The sequence below is a fragment of the Rhinoraja longicauda genome, chromosome 17 (assembly GCF_053455715.1).
Source record: "Rhinoraja longicauda isolate Sanriku21f chromosome 17, sRhiLon1.1, whole genome shotgun sequence".
In the NCBI taxonomy this organism is placed as follows: domain Eukaryota; kingdom Metazoa; phylum Chordata; class Chondrichthyes; order Rajiformes; family Arhynchobatidae; genus Rhinoraja; species Rhinoraja longicauda.
The window spans coordinates 17,254,755-17,273,862 of NC_135969.1; the positions used below are offsets into that span (position 1 = coordinate 17,254,755).

Here is a 19,108-nt window from a genome sequence, read left to right on the forward strand (position 1 = left end):
CACCAAGAGCTAGCAATTAGCTGAATGGCCTCCTTCTATGTCGCATAGAAATACGAGAAAACTAGAACGGAGAGCAATGAATGCAAAACTGGCACACAAAACCATCCTCTTCATTCCTCTCCACCATTCTTTGCAATGAGACTATACCCATGTTTGGATGGTAAAAATGAAGAGCAAATTGGCAATACAGCCTAATTTTGTTTCAGGTTGAATTCCCATCTGTGCCCTTTAAGTTCATTTAAGGCAAAAAATCATGAGAATTCATTTGGAAGTGATTGAAGTTGTGGGCGGGCATTATCTTTAGTTCATTTTTAAGGTCATCTTGAAGATAATTGATTTGGGCTTCTGCTGAGATTTAGAGCTAAAAGTAAAGTTTTACACTACAGATGCTCCTCGCCTTACGATGCTTCGACTTACAATATTTTGACTTTACGATGGTGCAAAAGCGATACACATTCAGTAGCTATCGTACTTTGAATTTTGATCCGGGCTAGCGATATGCGTTTTCGACTTACGATATTTTCGATTTACGATGGGTTTATCGGAACGTAAGCCCCCATCGTAAGTCGAGGAGCACCTGTACTGAGGTTGCACTGTATACTTTGGCTTGCACTATCATGGCCTAGTATTCTAGAATACGAACTGTGAGGAGTTGGCTGCGCCTAACGGCTGCGGCTCTCTGGCAGTCTGTTTGTCTTTTTTTCTTTTTTTGTTTGTGTCGGTGTTGGGATGGTTTTTGTTTCTGTTTTTGACTGTATGTGTGTGGGGGGGAAAACCTTTCTTTTATTAGGTCTCTTCCCCGGGGCGCAGCTCGCCCGCGGGGCCTTCCATCGCCCGGCGCGGCTCGGCCGCTGGACTTAACATCGCCGGCGTGGCTCAGCCGCGGGACGTTTCAGTGCCCGGCGCGGCTCGGCCGCGGGACGTTTCAGTGCCCGGTGCAGCTCGGCCGCGGGACGTTTCAGTGCCCGGTGCGGCTCGGCCGCGGGACGTTTCAGTGCCCGGTGCGGCTCGGCCGCTGGACTTAACATCGCCCGGTGCGGCCGCGGGACGTTTCAGTGCCCGGTGCGGCTCGGCCGGGGGGCCTTCCATCCCCTTGCGGGGGCTGTGCGTGTCGGTTGCCTCGGTGGGGGTCGAGCTGTCTGTCCGTGTGTGCGGGGGGAGGAGAGGGGAAGTTTTGTTGCCTCCATCACAGTGAGGGGGTGTTTGGAGTCACTGTGATGGATGTTTGTGTTGGGGTCGGGTGTCCTGTGTTCTTTTCTTTTTTGCTGTGTTTTGTGTGACTGCTGAAATTTCGTTCGGTGTTGTGCCGAGTGACAATAAAGTTTTGTTGATGTTGAAGTCCCTCCACAGATTGTCATTTTTGTCCTTAATGGGTCCAATTCCTTCCCTCATTACCCTCTTGCCATTAATATACAACAAAAAATGCTTGGGATTTTCCTTAATCATGCTGTCAGTGATTTATATGAATTGATGTTTATTGAACTGTATTAAAGTCATCAAATTTTTCCAAAGTTCTCTTTAATATCTAATTACGGTTTCAGCTTTCAGAGAGGATGAAGATCGTTGATGTAATAACAGCGCGATCATATCAAGACAATGAACTTATCATTAGGCAGGTAAGAAGTCGACTTCATGAGATGGGCTACCTTTATGACATTTCTTTTATTTTAACAATTATATATCCAACATGCAATAACTCTTCTTCACCATTTTCTTTACTTTGAACTTTACTTTAGAGACACAGTGTGGAAACAGGCCCTTCGACCCACTGAGTCCACGATGACCAGTGATCACCCCGTGCACTAATACTATCCAAACACTTTGGACAATTTACAATTTTACAGAAGGCAATTTATCTACATACCTGCATTTCTTTGGAGTGTGGGAGTCACCCGGGGCAAACCCACGCAGTCACAGGGAGAAAGTACAAACGCCGTACAGACAGCACTCGTAGTCAGGATCGAACCCAGATCTCTGGTGCTGTAAGGCAGCAACTCTACCACTGCGCCAATGTGCCGCACTGCTATTTGATTTTCTTTTGTTTTCTGGCACACTTTTGAAGCTACTTTTTTTTTTTGCAGGGCTTGTCAGATCAAAACCTTTGAGTTAGCAGCTGTTTTTGTGGAGACGTCATTTCAAGAGTCAACATTGACTAGCCTGGCCTATGAATGTGCGCGTATGCAAGCAATATCATGGAGTTGGAGAGAGACTCCATGAGCATAGAAATGCCCTCAGGCCCACCAATTCTACGCTGACCATCAAAAACCCATTTATGGTCTTCCTAATCGATGTCACTTTCCCTTCACCACCCACCAGATTCCTCTGACAGCTCATTTAAAGTACACATCGCCCTCTGTGGGGGGGAAAAAGTTGTCCTTTGGGTCCCTTTTAAATCTTCCCTTCTCACCTTAAGCCTTAATGCTCTACCCTACCCTGGAGACAAGATTATGGCTATTCACCTTAAGGATGCCACTCATAAGCTTGCACTGAGGGTCACCAGCTTATTTACAGGGAAAAGTTCATGTCATTGGAGCAGTCTTAGACCATTCAGCCCTATTGATTCTATAGGTGACCACGTAGTCATTGATGGGAGCTGATGGAGTATATTATAAATTGGAAACTGAATCATATTCATCAGTTTCCCAATTATTCTCCCTTGCCCTTTACGTCCATTGTTGATTACGCTGGTTCCAGGTTTGAATGGTTATGCACATTTTCTGCAAAACGTAATTCACAGTGATCGGAACACAGTGATGGCAGTGGCCTTTAAACCAAAAAAGAATGTCAAACTCTCAATAACTTATTTATCAGTTCAATATTTAAACTTTGACCATTATCTCTAGCAGAACCTAAATGAAGCAGGGCTGACTTTGTGAAGAAAGGTCCCATCCCGAAACGTCCACCTATTCCTTTTCTCCAGAGATGCTGCCTGATCCCGCTGAGTTACTCTATCATTTTGTGTCTATCTTTCTCACAGGCAATTTGTTATTGTGTAGGAATTGAGAGAGGTGCTGTTGGTGGGCTGAAGGACTCAGCCCTTGTCCTGTGAAAACATAGAAACATAGAACATAGAAACATAGAAAATAGGTGCAGGAGTAGGCCATTCGGCCCTTCGAGCCTGCACCGCCATTCAATATGATCATGGCTGATCATCCAGCTCAGTAGCCTGCACCTGCCTTCTCTCCATACCCCCTGATCCCTTTAGCAAAAAGGGCCACATCTAACTCCCTCTTAAATATAGCCAATGAATTGGGCTCAACTACCTTCTGTGGCAGAGAACTCCACAGACTCACCACTCTCTGTGTGAAGTAATGTTTTCTCATCTCGGTCCTAAAAGACTTTCCCCTTATCCTTAAGCTGTGACCCCTGGTTCTGGACTCCCCCAACATTGGGAACAATCTTCCCGCATCTAGCCTCTCCAACCCCTTAAGAATTTTATATGTTTCTATAAGATCCCCCCTCAGTCTTCTAAATTCCAGCGAGTACAAGCCCAGTCTATCCAGTCTTTCCTCATATGTAAGTCCCGCCATCCCAGGGATCAATCTGGTGAACCTTCTCTGTACTCCCTCTAAGGCAAGAACGTCTTTCCTCAGGTTAGGAGACCAAAACTGCACACAATACTCCAGGTGCGGTCTCACCAAGGCCCTGTACAACTGCAACAGAACCCTGCTCCTAAACTCAAATCCTCTTGCTATGAATGCCAACATACCATTCGCTTTCTTCACTGCCTGCTGCACCTGCATGCTTGCTTTAAATGACTGGTGCACCATGACACCCAGGTCACGTTGCATCTCCCCTTCTCCCAATCGGTCACCATTCAGGTAATACTCTGCTTTCCTGTTCTTGCCGCCTAGCATCCTCCTCGCAGCTAACACTGCCACCCAGTTTCGTGTCATCCGCAAACTTAGAGATGTTGCATTCAATTCCCTCGTCCAAATCATTAATATACACTGTAAATAACTGGGGTCCCAGCACTGAGCCTTGCGGTACCCCACTAGTCACTGCCTGCCATTCCGAAAAGGACCCGTTTATTCCTACTCTTTGCTTCCTGTCCGCCAACCAATTTTCTATCCACCTCAACACTGAACCCTCAATACCGTGTGCTTTAAGTTTGTACACCAATCTCCTATGTGGGACCTTGTCGAAGGCCTTCTGAAAGTCCAGATATAACACATCGACTGGTTCTCCCTTATCCACTCTACTAGTTACATCCTCGAAAAATTCTATAAGATTCGTCAGACATGATTTGCCTTTGGTAAATCTATGCTGACTTTGTCCGATGATATCACCACTTTCCAAATGTAATGCTATCACATCTTTAATAACTGACTCTAGCATTTTCCCCACTACCGATGTTAGGCTAACTGGTCTATAATTCCCCGTTTTCTCTCTCCCTTTTTAAAAAGTGGGGTTACATTAGCTACCCTCCAGTCCTCAGGAACTACTCCAGAATCTAAAGAGTTTTGAAAAATTATCACTAATGCATCCACTATTTCTGAGGCTACTTCCTTAAGCACTCTGGGATGCAGCCTATCTGGCCCTGGGGATTTATCTGCCTTTAATCCATTTAATTTACCTAACACCACTTCCCGACTAACCTGGATTTCCCTCAGTTCCTCCATCTCATTAGACCCCCGGTCCCCCGCTATTTCCGGCAGACGGTTTATGTCTTCCTTAGTGAAGACAGAACCAAAGTATTTGTTCAATTGGTCTGCCATCTTCTTGTTCCCTATGATCAATTCACCTGTTTCCGACTGCAAAGGACCTACATTTGCCTTAACTAATCTTTTTCTCTTGACATATCTATAAAAGCTTTTGCAGTCTGTTTTTATGTTCCTTGCCCGTTTTCCCTCATCATCTATTTTCCCTTTCCTAATTAAGCCCTTTGTCCTCCTCTGCTGGACTCTGAATTTCTCCCAGTCCTCTGGTATGCTACTTTTTCTGGCTAATCTGTATGCTTCATCTTTTGTTTTAATACTATCCTTGATTTCCCTTGTTAGCCACGGATGCACTACCTTTCCTGGTTTGTTCTTTTGCCAAACTGGGATGAACACTTGTTGTAGTTCATCCATGCGACCTTTAAATGCCTTCCATTGCATGTCCACCGTCAACCCTTTCAGCATCAATCGCCAGTCTATCTTGGACAATTCACGCCTCATACCCTCAAAGTTACCTTTCTTTAAGTTCAGAACACTTGTTTCTGTATCGACTTTGTCACTCTCCATCCTAATGGAGAACTCTACCATATTATGATCACTCTTACCCAAGGGGCCTCGCACAACAAGACTGCTAACTAACCCTTCCTCATTACTCAATACCCAGTCTAGAATGGCCTGTTCTCTCGTTGGTTCCTCGACATGTTGGTTTAGAAATCCATCTCTCAAACATTCCAAGAAATCCTCTTCCTCAGCACCCCTGCCAGTTTGGTTCACCCAATCTATATGTAGATTGAAGTCACCCATTATAACTGCTGCACCTTTAGTGCATGCATTTCTAATTTCCTGCTTGATGCCATCCCCAACCTCCCTACTGCTGTTAGGTGGCCTGTACACAACTCCCACTAGCGTTTTCTGCCCCTTAGTGTTTCGTAGCTCTACCCATATGGATTCCACTTCCTCCAAGCTAATGTCCTTCCTTTCCACTGCTTTAATCTCCTCTCTAACCAGTAACGCTACCCCACCTCCTTTTCCTTTCTGTCTATCCCGCCTGAATATAGAATATCCCTGGATGTTGAGCTCCCAGCCTTGGTCACCCTGGAGCCATGTCTCCGTAATCCCGACTATATCATAATCATTAATAACTATCTCCACATTTAATTCATCCACCTTATTACGTATACTCCTTGCATTGAGACACAAAGCCTTCAGGCTTGTTTTTACAACTCTCTTACCCCTTATACGATTATGTTGAAAAGTGGCCCTTTTTGATTTTTGCCCTGGATTTGTCTGCCTGCCACTTTTACTTTTCACCTTGCTACCTGTTGCTTCTACCCTCATTTTACACTCTCTGCTCCAGCTCCCATCCCCCTGCCACATTAGTTTAAATCCTCCCCGACAGCACTAGCAAACACTCCCCCTAGGACATTGGTTCCATTCCAGCTCAGGTGCAGACCGTCCTGTTTGTACTGGTCCCACCTCTCCCAGAACTGGTTCCAATGTCCTAAAAATTTGAATCCCTCCCCCTTGCACCATTTTTCAAGCCACGTATTCATCTGAAATATCCTCCTATTCCTACTCTGACTAGCACGTGGCACTGGTAGTAATCCAGAGATTATTACCTTTGAGGTCCTACTTTTTAGTTTTTCTCCTAGTTCTCTAAATTCACCTTGTAGGACCTCATCCCGTTTTTTACCTAAATCGTTGGTGCCAACGTGCACCACGACAACTGGCTGCTCACCCTCCCCCTTCAGAATGTCCTGCAGCCGCTCAGAGATATCCCTGACCCTTGCACCAGGGAGGCAACATACCATCCTGGAGTCTCGTTTGCGGCCGCAGAAACGCCTATCTATTCCCCTTACAATTGAATCCCCTATCACTATAGCCCTTCCACTCTTTTTCCTCCCCTCTTTTGCCGCAGAGCCACCCACGGTGCCATGAACTTGGCTGCTGCTACCTTCCCCTGATGAGGTATCTCCCCCAACAGTATCCAAAATGGCATATCTGTTTAGGAGGGAGATGACCGCAGGGGACTCCTGCACTACCTGCCTACTGCTACGCTGGCTAGTGGCCACCCGTTTCCTTTCTGTCCGCTTATCTTTTACCTGTGGTGTGGCCAACTCACTATACGTGCTATCCACGACCTTCTCAGCATCGTGGATGCTCCAGAATGAGTCCAACCGCAGCTCCAACTGTTCAATGCGGTTTGCCAGGAGCTGCAGCTGGATACACTTCCTGCACACGTAGTCATCAGGGACACCGACAATATCTCTGATCTCCCACATGTTGCAGGATGAGCATTCCACGGGGCCGATCTCATCTGACATGTCTTACCCCCAAATTAAATCAAATCCCTCTTAATCCTTTAAACTGTACCTTTACTAAAAAGCACTGAACCCTTAACTCACTGAACCCTGAACTCACTGAACCCTGAACTCACTGAACCCTGAACTCACCGAACCCTGAACTCACCGAACCCTGAACTCACCGAACCCTTAACTCACCGAACCCTTAACTAAAAGTATGAACAAAAAGCAGAAATACAACCCCGGGGTTACGCCCAATCAGCTGCTTCCTCTAGTCCGCTTCCGTCAATCAGCGGCTTCCTCCAGAACACTTTTAAAGTGTGTGGGAACGTTTTTACACTGCTCCAACCGCTCCTGGGCCTCTGTGTGATCAAGCCCCGCGCTGGGTTTTTAAACCTACCGCCCGGACGCTGCTCCAACCGGCTCCAACCGCTCCTGGGCCTCTGTGTGATCAAGCCCCGCGCTGGGTTTTTAAACCTACCGCCCGGACGCTGCTCCAACCGCCTCCAACAGCACAGTAGCATGGGCACCTTTTGAGAACCTGTGATATTTGGAAAGGTATTCCCTTGAGCTATTTCAGTGCTTTATTTTACAACTGTTTGCTTGTCACCTTTCGAATTATGTGATCCCTTGACCACTGAAAAGTCCCTCAATCTGGCAATTTTTGTGACTTTGAGTCCATTCCCTTTAGGGATCGAATTATGGATTTCCATTGAATTCCCTCAGATTTTACTCTTTGGCCTCGCTCCAACTTTAAGATCATGCCCTCTGTACCCGAAGAACTGAAAATCAAAAGTACTCCATTATCCAGCTCCTCAACAATTTTAACTTAATTCATGAAATGTTGGGTTTTTTTGCAGAACAAAACTTTCTCTTTAAAAAACAGATTAATTTTTCAAGCTCAAGCTCCTGGATTCTTCAAGGCACTTTTCTATAAAAAGCCACTACATTCTTTTCACCGTGGGTGAAAAGAACGCTCACAGAATTCATTTTATAATAAGCGCAACATGCCGATGGTAGTAACCTTTAACACACATAGGGAAGTCAAACTTTGATTAAATTATTGATTGGATGAAAAGGCCTGTTTCCGGCTGTAGATATATGATATGATATGATGATAAAGCAAGTTGCTCTTAACTTGCACTTTTCAAACCTGAAATCTTTCTCTGTTGTTATGCAGGGAGATAAAGCAGACTGTTTCTTCATTGTACAATCAGGAGAGGTGAAGATCATGATCAAGAGCAAGGTAAGAGAATCACTGACGGAAGCAAGAGGTGATCGCAAACCAAAGCAAAATAGCACTGATGCGGAAACTATAAAAATAGTTAAGTGCTGTAAATGTTGCTGTCTAAAGAGGGAAATAGGCAATGTTTCGGGATACAAATCTTTCAATGTAGATGTAATTTTTTAAGCAACTGCAGTGTCTGGGGAAAATGAGTGAGGCAAGGTTCTTTAGTTGAATGGAAGGGGTGATTAAATAACATGATTGATGATTATACAAAGGCAAAATTAGTTAGGAGGTGAATGGCAGAACCATTATTAGCATGTGAGGTCCAAAAACTCAGAGCAATGGATATGATTTCAGTTTATTCATCTAATTGCGCAGAACAGAATGCTGTAAAATCCTGAATCAAACAATGAGATTCTTCCCTTGAGCTAGGAGTCGGGGAATTAAGATGGCAAGCAAATAAAAAGATTGAACAACTTTAAGATCTTTAAAGGGGTAGGTAAATTGGGGCAGCAGGAAAAAAAGTGGAATGGTTGAAGTTGAGATGTAGACTGAGCCTGGTGGTACGCGTTTCCAAGCTTCTGCAGCCTCTGGAACAGGAAGAAGGAGGAATTACCGGGGTGGAACAGGTCTTTGATTATATTGGCTGCAGTGTGAAGTATCCATGGAGTCAATGGTGGGAAGTCTGATTTGTGTGATGATCTGTACTCTCTGCAATTTCTTGTGGTCTTGGGCAGAGCTGTTCCCAAACAGGTTAACTCCTAACATCTGAAAGTCTTTTTTTATTGGCAAATGCATTGACGATACTCCTAAATTTTCAATGAACAGTTTCCAAACAATAGGCTTTTTTTTAAACTGCAGATGCTGGAAAAATAAAATAGAAAGAACATTTTCTGTTTAAATTTCAACTAATAGGATTGTGATTTTAGGATATGGCTTTGACTAAAATTTCCTTTTAGTTTCTGTATGTTCAAATGTCAGTTTTGTAAAAGTGTTTGTTGTGATTGTAGTAGTCATGGAGCAGGGAAAAATGTGAGCTTGGGCCCTCTAATGCTGACTTTGGAGAGCCCTGATGAAAAACAACATCATTTAAATGCTTCTTTTAACTTGCTGAATTGAAATTGATTCAAAGCTGTACTGTTCATTATCATTAAAACCAAGCATTTGTATTTCCTTTGCTTAGACACTGGCAGATCAAGAGGACAATGCAGAGGTGGAAATTGCCAGATATAACATGGGCCATTATTTTGGAGAATTGTCACTGGTTACCAACAAACCTAGAGCAGCTTCAGCATACGCAGTTGGACCCGTCAAATGCTTAGGCAAGTATGCATTTGAATTGAGCATAACATAAGTATAAACTGGAATCTTCCACAATGTCATGGCTGATCTTTCACTCCTCAATGCAACTTTCCTGCTCTAACCCACTTTCCTTGACTCCCTTAATATCAACATTTCTTTCAACGAATTGAATGTGCTTGGTGACTAAGTGTCCACAGCCCTCTTGCGTAGAGAATTCCAATGATCACTGGCCTTTGAGTAAAGGCACTTCTTGTCTCAGTGCTGAGTGACCATCCCACCATTTTGAGACTGTAACCCTCTTTTGACACCTCAACAAAGGAAAATATTATTATAACATCTCCAATACTACAACCCAGAAGAAATTAGTGAGATTCAATGAGCTTACTTCTCCCAAAGTCCAGAAACTGTAGACCCTGTCTGCTTATTCTATCCTCGATGGACAATCCCTTCCAACCCCATACCAGGAAACTATCTGGTGTACCTTTGTTGCACACTCTTTATCACAAGTACATCATACATTGAGTAGGAAGACCAAACCTGTACAAACTAATCCAAATAAAATCTCACCAGAATCCTAAATGATTGTAATAAAATATTAACCCCTCTTTTTTGATAATGGCCAGCATTACATTTTACCTTCCTAACTGCCTATTGTACATCCACATTAACTGTGAAAGAACATGCAGGTCCCTCTGAACACCAACTCTTCCTCATTACAAAATGCTGATCTGAAATTATCTTTTACCTTGTCAGTTCTTGCAGTTATGCTCATTTGGTTTGCCCAGTCCATTTGTCTGTTTTGTAACATGCTATGTACTTTCAGTTGAAGTTCCTTTGTTTTTATCTTTTTACAATTTTGCATTACTTCAATCCTGTTTGGACGTATAAGTACTTTGGCAATTATTACCCATTTCACAACCCTACTTTATTATCTCATCCATTCCATTCAATTTACCCAATTTCCATTTACCTGAACCTACCTTTCACTATTTGGTTTTAAGCCCCATCTGCAGTTCATCATTTGACTAGGACATTGTGTTAAATAAACACCATTCCAGTGGAATAGTTCCCATGATCCTGAATCCTAGTGCCAATGACCCATGAATTGATCCCATTCAGTGAGCCACTGGGATAAAGGCACTAAAGAGCAACTCTTTGATCTTTTTGACCTTGTGCCAATCTTTTATGTGGCTCCAGAAATTATCATCTTCGTGGTTTTATTTTTTAATTTAATCCCCTTGGGTGCTGTTACTTGAAATTTTACCCAGTCTTTCTGCATCATAGGTTCCTGCACAGACCGTGCAACTGTTTTTTTTCTCTCTTTAATTTAGTTCCCCTCTAATTCTGAGAAGGATATCCTTCCTCTGGCACTTTTTAGGCAGTACAGCTTTTAGGTTTGTGCTTGTAGTTGCACCTATCTTCCTGACTATTCATTCCCCAAATACTGTTTTCTCTATTCTCCCGTTATTATAACATTCTTCTTTACCCCCACCTCCACAGCAGTGACCTCCTCCTTCCTGAGGCCTCTAAACTCATTCACAAAAGCAGCAAGAATTTCACGTTTTAGAAATACCAGGGCTGAGGCAAAATGTCTGCTCAAAACCTGCTTTTTCTATTTGTTTAGCATTTGAATATTTTCCAATTTGTGTATCTAAATCTGGAGTCATAGATGGTCATTGAATCAAAGATCAAGTGTGTGCTGACCAAGATCACATTTAAATTACTCTCTCCACATTCCTTTCTCCTCCAATTCTACTTCTCATAGAACATAGAATATTGCAGCACAGGAGCAGGCTCTTTGGCCCATGATGTCCGTGATGCCGTTAAACTAATCTCTGCCTGCAAGTGATCCGTCCCTCTATTCCCTGCACATCTATGTGCCTATCTAAAGGTCTCTTCAATGCCACAATCATATCTGCCTCCACCACTATTCTGTGTAAAAAGAACTTGGCCTGCACTTCTTCTTTTAATTTTACCCCTCTCACCTTGAAACTACGCCCTCCAGTCTTTGGCATTTCCAACATAGTAGGGACAATTTACAGTGACCAAATAATCTATCAACCTGCAGAGTGGCACTGTGGTAGAGTTGCTGTCTTACAGCGCCAGAGACCCCTGACTACAGGTGCTGTCTGTATGGAGTTTGTACATTCTCTCCAGGTGCTCCAGTTTCCACCCAGATACCAAAGATGTGTAGGTTTATAGGTCAATTGGCATCTGTAAATTGTAAAAATTGTCCCTGGTGTGTAGGATAGTGCTAGTATATGGGGTGATCACTGGTCGGTGGGCTGAAGGGCTTGTTTCCTTGCTGTATCTAAAGGATGTCGAGGAAACACACATGCAAACTCCACACAGCACTGGAGGGCAGGATTGAATTGCTGGTTGTGCTGCTGTTCTGTCTGATAAGCATAATGTGCTTCGCCCAAAGTTAGATTCCGGATACTAGTTGGAAGATCTACTGGTGGATTATAGGCAAAATGACACTTAAGAACATGGTGCAAGACTAATTGTCAAAATCTCCAAGTGTGCGCGGTTACTTTCTAGTGTAGATAATATCCTGACAAAGACTCGGCCGATATTTCAGTACCACGTTGGAAAAGTATTTCATTTCAGTGCAATGCAGTAACCTTTCTTGAAGCTTTTCCCCCCAAACATGTCCCTTGCATTTTAATGTGCAAAATAACTTGCAGTTGAACAAAGGTTTTAAATGATTGCTTTCTTCTTTGCAGTGATGGATATCCAGGCATTTGAAAGGTTGTTAGGCCCTTGTATGGACATCATGAAGAGAAATATAGTGAATTATGAAGAGCAACTTGTCTCCTTGTTTGGTACCAGTTTGGACTTGGAGAATCCTGGTTTATAGGCACAATATTATTTAGTGCCTTTTCAGTTTGATGGAAACAAAGTGAAAAACACCCATAAACACAAAACAAACTCCCCACTGAAGAAAAAATAGCAGTAAATGAGCAAAACTGCATTTTCTGCCTTTTTCCATGCAATGAGGGCAACCACTAAGCGATGATGACATTACCACCCAGCCAGGGATGGGAAAAAGTGTGGCATATGTTCTGTTTTTTTGTTATCTGTCTTCTTGGTTTAAAAAAACACATTCTGTACCTTGGGTTGATTTTTTTCCAAAAACAGGAAAGAAATGTTGATTTATGAATTATCAAACTTAACCACAAAGACAAATACTAAATGTAATTTTTGATAAGATGCAATGAGCAGATTCTGTGTTTCTTTGTTACTTACATAAGTAGGTGACCAGTTCTTGCCAAAAAAAAAACTAAAAAGAAAATGTTTGGCTGTTGTAAAGCTTTGATTACTTCTGTGGTTTTACCACTGGGTGTTACTTTGAAAAGTATCTGGATCGGTTTTAATGTTTCATATAAAACTGGCTTCTTTAAAGCTTCCCTGAATTGTGTTGAACATAAACTACCAAAGTTGCTTCAAATCAAGAGTTTTCTAAAATGGAAAGTTGTGCATCTGTCGTGGGTTTTCAGTATAATACCATTTCACAGCATGAAACAATGCGCAAGTCAGATGAAATGCGTTGGTCTGTAGGATCGGGGTGTACAAAAGGCCACGTGCACATTTCTAACCGTTCAATTGTATGGCAGATCTCCAGTTTACTACTCTGTGCAGTATCAAACAGACATTGGAACAAAGCTGCTGTTCCTCCAAATGTCAAATCATTACATAAATGTCACTTACCATACCTCTCTCCCTTTGTTGTGGTTTTGTAATTTACTTGAGTGAAAATATATGCATTTAGAAAAAAAACCATATGAACCTTCTTTGGTTCACAGTGTGCTTGCTACATGGGCAGTGGTTTATGTTACTATGCCGTCACAACTACCAAAAACAAGATGTGAAAATTTGTTTCTTTTTTTGTTCCTTTGTTACTATCTTGGGGTTTTTTCCCCTCCTCCTCCACTGTTCAGATCAGGACTCGTTTGGAGATACTCAGCTCAGTTGCATGTTCCGGAATTGGCAGGCTTGTGCGAGCCTTGCTTCTCTGCCCAGACATTGTGCCGCCAATTGTTTGCCTCACCACCAGCAAACCCACTGCCACTCCAAGTCCAAAACACTCCTTGACTCCTTGAGAAGTGTTGAGCAGATTGATTGAATATTGCATTTGGGGTGTCTCGCCTCTTCACTGAAAGCTTGGCGCTCATTCAGTATTTGAGAGAGATGCCATGATAAACTGTACAATAAAAGTTGGCAATTTGATGTACGACCGGATTCACTGAGAATTCTGTCCTACACTATAGATGCATCAGTAGCCACTGAATCATGAAGATTATTGTTGGCCTTAGTTTAAGAATGTTATAATCAATGTGGTGTAAGGAGTTGCAATGAGGTGATTAAAGTCACCATTTAATCCTGACCACAATGATAACCCAAACATCTCAGGCTGACAAATCCCCAGGTCCAAAGGTGTAGAAATAATTCATTAAGGGCACTTTTTATGTTTAGTGTATATTTCTTTCCATAAATCTGTGGTGCACCCTTCAATAAATTTAATGTACAATCATTTGAGTTTTTCTTACTGGACCACATAAATGGTAGATCTAGTTGATTATTGTCTATGCAGAAATGCTGGTAAGTATACAGAAAGCTGGTATTGTGGTGACGCTTGGTTTACTACAGTACAAACATTTACCAATGTCACAGAAAAAACTTATTGGATCCTTTCTTACTTAGCAAGTCATTGGTTTGTCTGGGTTTTGTGATACAGTCTGTGCTGAACTTGCTCTTCTGAGACACCACGTGATTGTTCTGTTGAGAATGGAACTGCAATTGAAGGCAGGATCACACTCAGTGGGTACAGAAATCCTGTTGGCTTTCGCTCTCCCGCGACAGAAGGGACAGAAGAATGTGGTGCCTGCAAAAGGGTTATTACTATCTGGTGACAAAGGGGTACGAATTATCAGGAAAAGTTAGAAGGGGATTTTGGTTTACCTTAGTCAAAAACTTTTTTTGTATTTCTCAGTTTTGAGATGCCATTATTTCAACAACGTGTGCACCTGCTGTATTTAATTGATGGAACAACACCAGAACTTGCATGCTGCCCTAAAGCCAAAAGCTGGTCATCGTGGACGTTGGAAGATCAGCTATCTGGCATTGCGTTTCTGTAATCTTCACACACTGTGTGCTTTACCATGCGAGATGCAGGGGAAGCAGCTCGTAGAGGGTGGTGGTGATTTGAAGTTAGCATTCTTTTTCGTAAAAATAACTATGGGTTTGGATACCGTGTCTTGAAGATCTGGTTTGTTTCTCAGGTGAATGGTTGGCACAAGGTAGTTGTATACATAACAAAGTGGGTCTGCTCCCAAAGCCGATTGTCAATGTGACTCGGTGGGCCAATGGGCCTGTTTCCATGCTGTATCAATCAATCAAAGTTTGCTTGCCGAGACCATTTAGGAAGAACTAAATTCCTGAGTAAGTAACTAACGTTCAAGAATTTCAGTTCTATTTAATCAAGCAAGTCCCTTAAATAAATCTCGCAAGAGTGTGGGTGGAGAATGTGAACAAATTTTACCCACTCCCCTCACCTCAACACTCTGTCACAATGAACTACATAGCTTGGCATTTAGTTCTCGAGTCATGTTCTGTTCAACCTTTGATCCATGCTTATGCCTGGTATCGTGGTTTAGACGCTGCATTGAATCCGACTGCTATCATTGCATGTGCACTACCTGGGCTGTTTCCTTTCTTAACTTAATTGCTGGCTCAGGGTGTGCTCTAAGGCTATTTGCTTTCAATTTTTTACTACTTGTACAAACCTCGATATTCAGACCTCAAAATGCGAACAGAAAAGTGCCAGTTTTGAATGAGTACAAATCCATATTATATTCAAGCCAGTACAACGGTTTGATTTTTAAAACTGGTAACTAAGTATTGAATAACATTCTAACAGAATTCTTAGAGGGCTAATTTAATAAGAGTTGAATGGGTTAGTTACCTTTTGAAAGACAAACTCTTCTGCATAAAGATTATTTTTACAACCTTTCAATAACTTTTAAGGGCTGGGATTTTCTGTGGCTGCACAACCATTTTGGATGAAGCCTGTCTTACTTGCATGTCCTAAGGTACATATTCAGCTGCATTTGACTCCTGGAACATGTCTAAGTGAGCCCTGATGGTGAGTATTGGTTTGGTTGGCCAGAAGGGTGTGGAATGCATCACTGTTGAGCATAATCTTGCCTTCTATTTATCTACAGGAGTACAGAATCTGACAGGAAGACTATTCTTCAACAACAATAATAACTTAGGCAAAAAATATTTATTTTTCACCTGCTACTTGGTCGAAGTAGTTCTAATGTTGCAGTTTAGGATTAGAAATGCAGTGTAGAAACAGGCCCTTTGGCCCACCGAGTCCACAGATCACCCGTACACTAGTTCTATCCGACACACACAGTTTACAGAAGGCAATTAATTCGAAAACCTGCACATCTTTGGAATGTGCGAGGAAGCAGGAGCACCCAGAGGAAACCCACGCAGTTACAGGGAAAACGTACATACTGCAGACAACACCCATAGTCAGGATTGAACCTGGGTCTTTGGCGCTGTAAAGCAGCAACTCTACCGCTGCGCCACTGCCGCCAACAAACTAACTAAAGACTAAAACTAGTATTGCAGTTGATCTATCTGCTAAGAATTGCCATTTATTATAATTTAGCTCACTGACAGGGAATGAATCTGAAGCGTGCAGGAAAGCTGTATTAAATACCTTGAGCTAGGGTGAGATACTGCGCTGCAGTTATTGATATGTGCTTCATTTCCTGCCTAAGGCCTGTAATGTTGAACACCAAGAGGAAAATATACAAAACCTGCAGCACTGTGACAGGAATTCACAATAGCAAATGTGCCCAGAGTGAGTGGGAAAATTGGTGCACTGGGCTTCTGATTCATACATCCATATATCTGCAAGCCAAAATTTTTTTTTTTCTTACAAATTTTGAGTCCCTAATGTGGTGTTCCAACTTTTTACATCCCTCATGTGGGGTTCCAACTTTTCGCAACATTTGGCATGATTTTACCCAATTTCATATTAGCAGATTTCAAAATGCTTACCTACATTTATTAAGACTAAGTACCAAAACGGGTGCAGCATAGCATTGGTACCCACAATCTACTGATCGCACACATACTTTCTGTCCCTTCTCCATGTGACATCATACCATGAACACCCATTCAGCTTGCCATGAGTCACTATGTAATTCCAAATGCTTTTTTTTATAATCCATAATATTTAGCATAGATTTCCTTTATTCTCAATAAACCATCATATGATTAGTGAGCCATTGGCCATTTCAGAAATCTGTATGTTCCAAATTAACCTGCTTCGCCTGAGTGTTTAGCCATATTCTATAATGTTTCATTAATAACAACTCTGAAAAACATTGTCAGTGGAAAAGCCACAGAGTAATCTGTATCAATGAACACCACCAGTATATGGTACAGAAACTCATAACATGATTAGAAGCATTTGATCTCATTCACTTTATCTGTTCATGCATGGGTTTTGCTCTGATAGATTAAGGCAGCCATTTGACCTGACCTGCTTGATGAGATTACTGCCTTGTTATCATGTTTATATATCAATTACTTTTACTCCAGATACCTGATTGAGAAGGGCATACAAAGAAGGATTTATATTGATTGCAGTGCTTTCACATTAAAACCTTATACTCCATTTCTGGACAGATTAAACGGTTTCGTTTGATAATATTTGGTCAAATATTATTGCCTGATTGTAGAGAACACCATGTTTAACTTGGACAAAATAGCTCCAAGTGTGAAATGATTATTACTGTTTAAAATAAGTCAATGGTAGTACATAGGAAAGTATTGGTAAGAGGCAAATGTTTGCGAATAGAACCTGTTTGCTGTTCTGTTAGATCGAGGCTAATCTGAATTGCTCTTCAGAAACTCAGGCACTGGTGGATGAAAATAACGCAGCACAGTGGCACAGCGGTAGAGTGCCTTACAGCGCCAGAGACCCAGGTTCGATCCTGACTACGAATGTTGTCTGTATGGAATTTGTTGGTTCTCTGCAAGGGTTTTCTCCGGGTGCTCCAGTTTCCTTCCACATTCCAAAGATGTACAGGTTTGTAGATTAATTGGCTTCGGTAAAATTGTAAATTGTCCCTAGTGTGCAGGATAGTGCTAGTGTACGGTGTGATCGTTGGTCGCCACGGACTTGTTGAGCCTGTTTCCATGCTGTATCTCTTAAAAAACAAATGGAGGTTAGCATCTCAAATGAAGCACTTAATTGAGATTGTTGCTTGAATCTTGCATTTTACTAGTTCAGTTATTGTTGGCAGGTGATGCATTCCATGGGGGGTAAAACCAAGGTTATAATGTGCATCGATAAACCTAGAGGTAATAGCCTTGAGCAGACTCCACATTGTTTACTGGAGACACAAGAAATTGCAGATGCTGAAATCCTACATAGAACACACAGTTCTGGACTAACTCAGTGTGTCAGACAGCATCTCTGAAGGACATCTATCCATCACTTGCCCAGCTCCATCTCTTCCAGCTTTCTCTTCCTCCCTACTCCGTCTAAAGAAGGGTAACAACCTGAAATATCGCCTATCCATGTCTTCCAGAGATGCTGCCTGATCCGCAGAGTTACTCCAGCACATTGTGTCCTTTTGTGTAAACCACCATCCGCAATTTCTCGTTCCTACATCCAAGTGGGAGACCTAGACGTGAGGTGAGGTTAATAGAGTGGGTGGAGAGATGTGAAGCATAAACGTCAAGGCAGACTGTAAACTCTTTATGGAAAGTTATCAAGTGTGCTAAATGCTGCCGTTGACACCATGGTTCCAAATAAAGCATTGTGTGTGTTGAGCTTTTCTGAATATCCACCTCTTGGTCGCTTTGCTGTCCGTGACATGAGACAGACGGTGACGGTAGGTGTGATCAAGGCAGTTACCAAGAAAGGACTTACTGTAAAAGCCACCAAGGCTGCCAGTAAAATAATAAACTGACACCACTAAAATGTAGATACCAAAAAGCAAAATCGTGTTCTAGGGCAAATTGTTTACGCTGTGCAAGTTGACCATTTCCACCTCTTCAGCGCTGCTGTCTGATTGCTATTGTCACTTTGATTGTTAAATTTTACCATATTCCTCCACATGCATGAGGGGAAAAGAACAACAAAATAATCAGAGATTGTGTAGAATCACATGAGGGGAGTTTATATTGAGAAATAATATCCTCTGTTGAAAAGAGGCACCGCATTTGTGGTGTACAATATGTATTTAACCTACGCACGATCTGCTCTGTTTGGAAAGAAAGTACAGTCCCCACCATAATGTTTGGGACAAAGACCCATCATTTATTTATTTGCCTCTGTACTCCACAATTTGAGATTTGTAATAGAAAAAAAATCACATGTGGTTAAAGTGCACATTGTCAGATTTTAATAAAGGCCATTTTTACACATTTTGGTTTCACCATGTAGAAATTACAGCAGAGTTTATACATAGTCCCCCCATTTCAGGGCACCATAATGTTTGGGACACAGCAATGTCATGTAAATGAAAGTAGTCATGTTTAGTATTTTGTTGCATATCCTTTGCATGCAATGACTGCTTGAAGTC

At 42.2% G+C, this 19,108-nt stretch overlaps 1 protein-coding gene across 1 annotated transcript in view; it reads left to right on the forward strand.

The window, feature by feature from the left end:
* Positions 1-18,875, forward strand: part of prkar2aa (protein kinase, cAMP-dependent, regulatory, type II, alpha A) — a 150,928-nt gene extending 132,053 nt beyond the window's left edge. The window contains exons 8-11 of the mRNA XM_078414225.1: positions 1,542-1,616; positions 8,142-8,207; positions 9,373-9,511; positions 12,218-18,875. Coding sequence (XP_078270351.1) covers positions 1,542-1,616; positions 8,142-8,207; positions 9,373-9,511; positions 12,218-12,351 — 414 coding nt within the window. The 3' untranslated portion in view covers positions 12,352-18,875. The remainder of the gene's footprint in view (positions 1-1,541; positions 1,617-8,141; positions 8,208-9,372; positions 9,512-12,217) is intronic.
* The last annotated feature ends 233 nt before the right edge of the window (positions 18,876-19,108 follow it).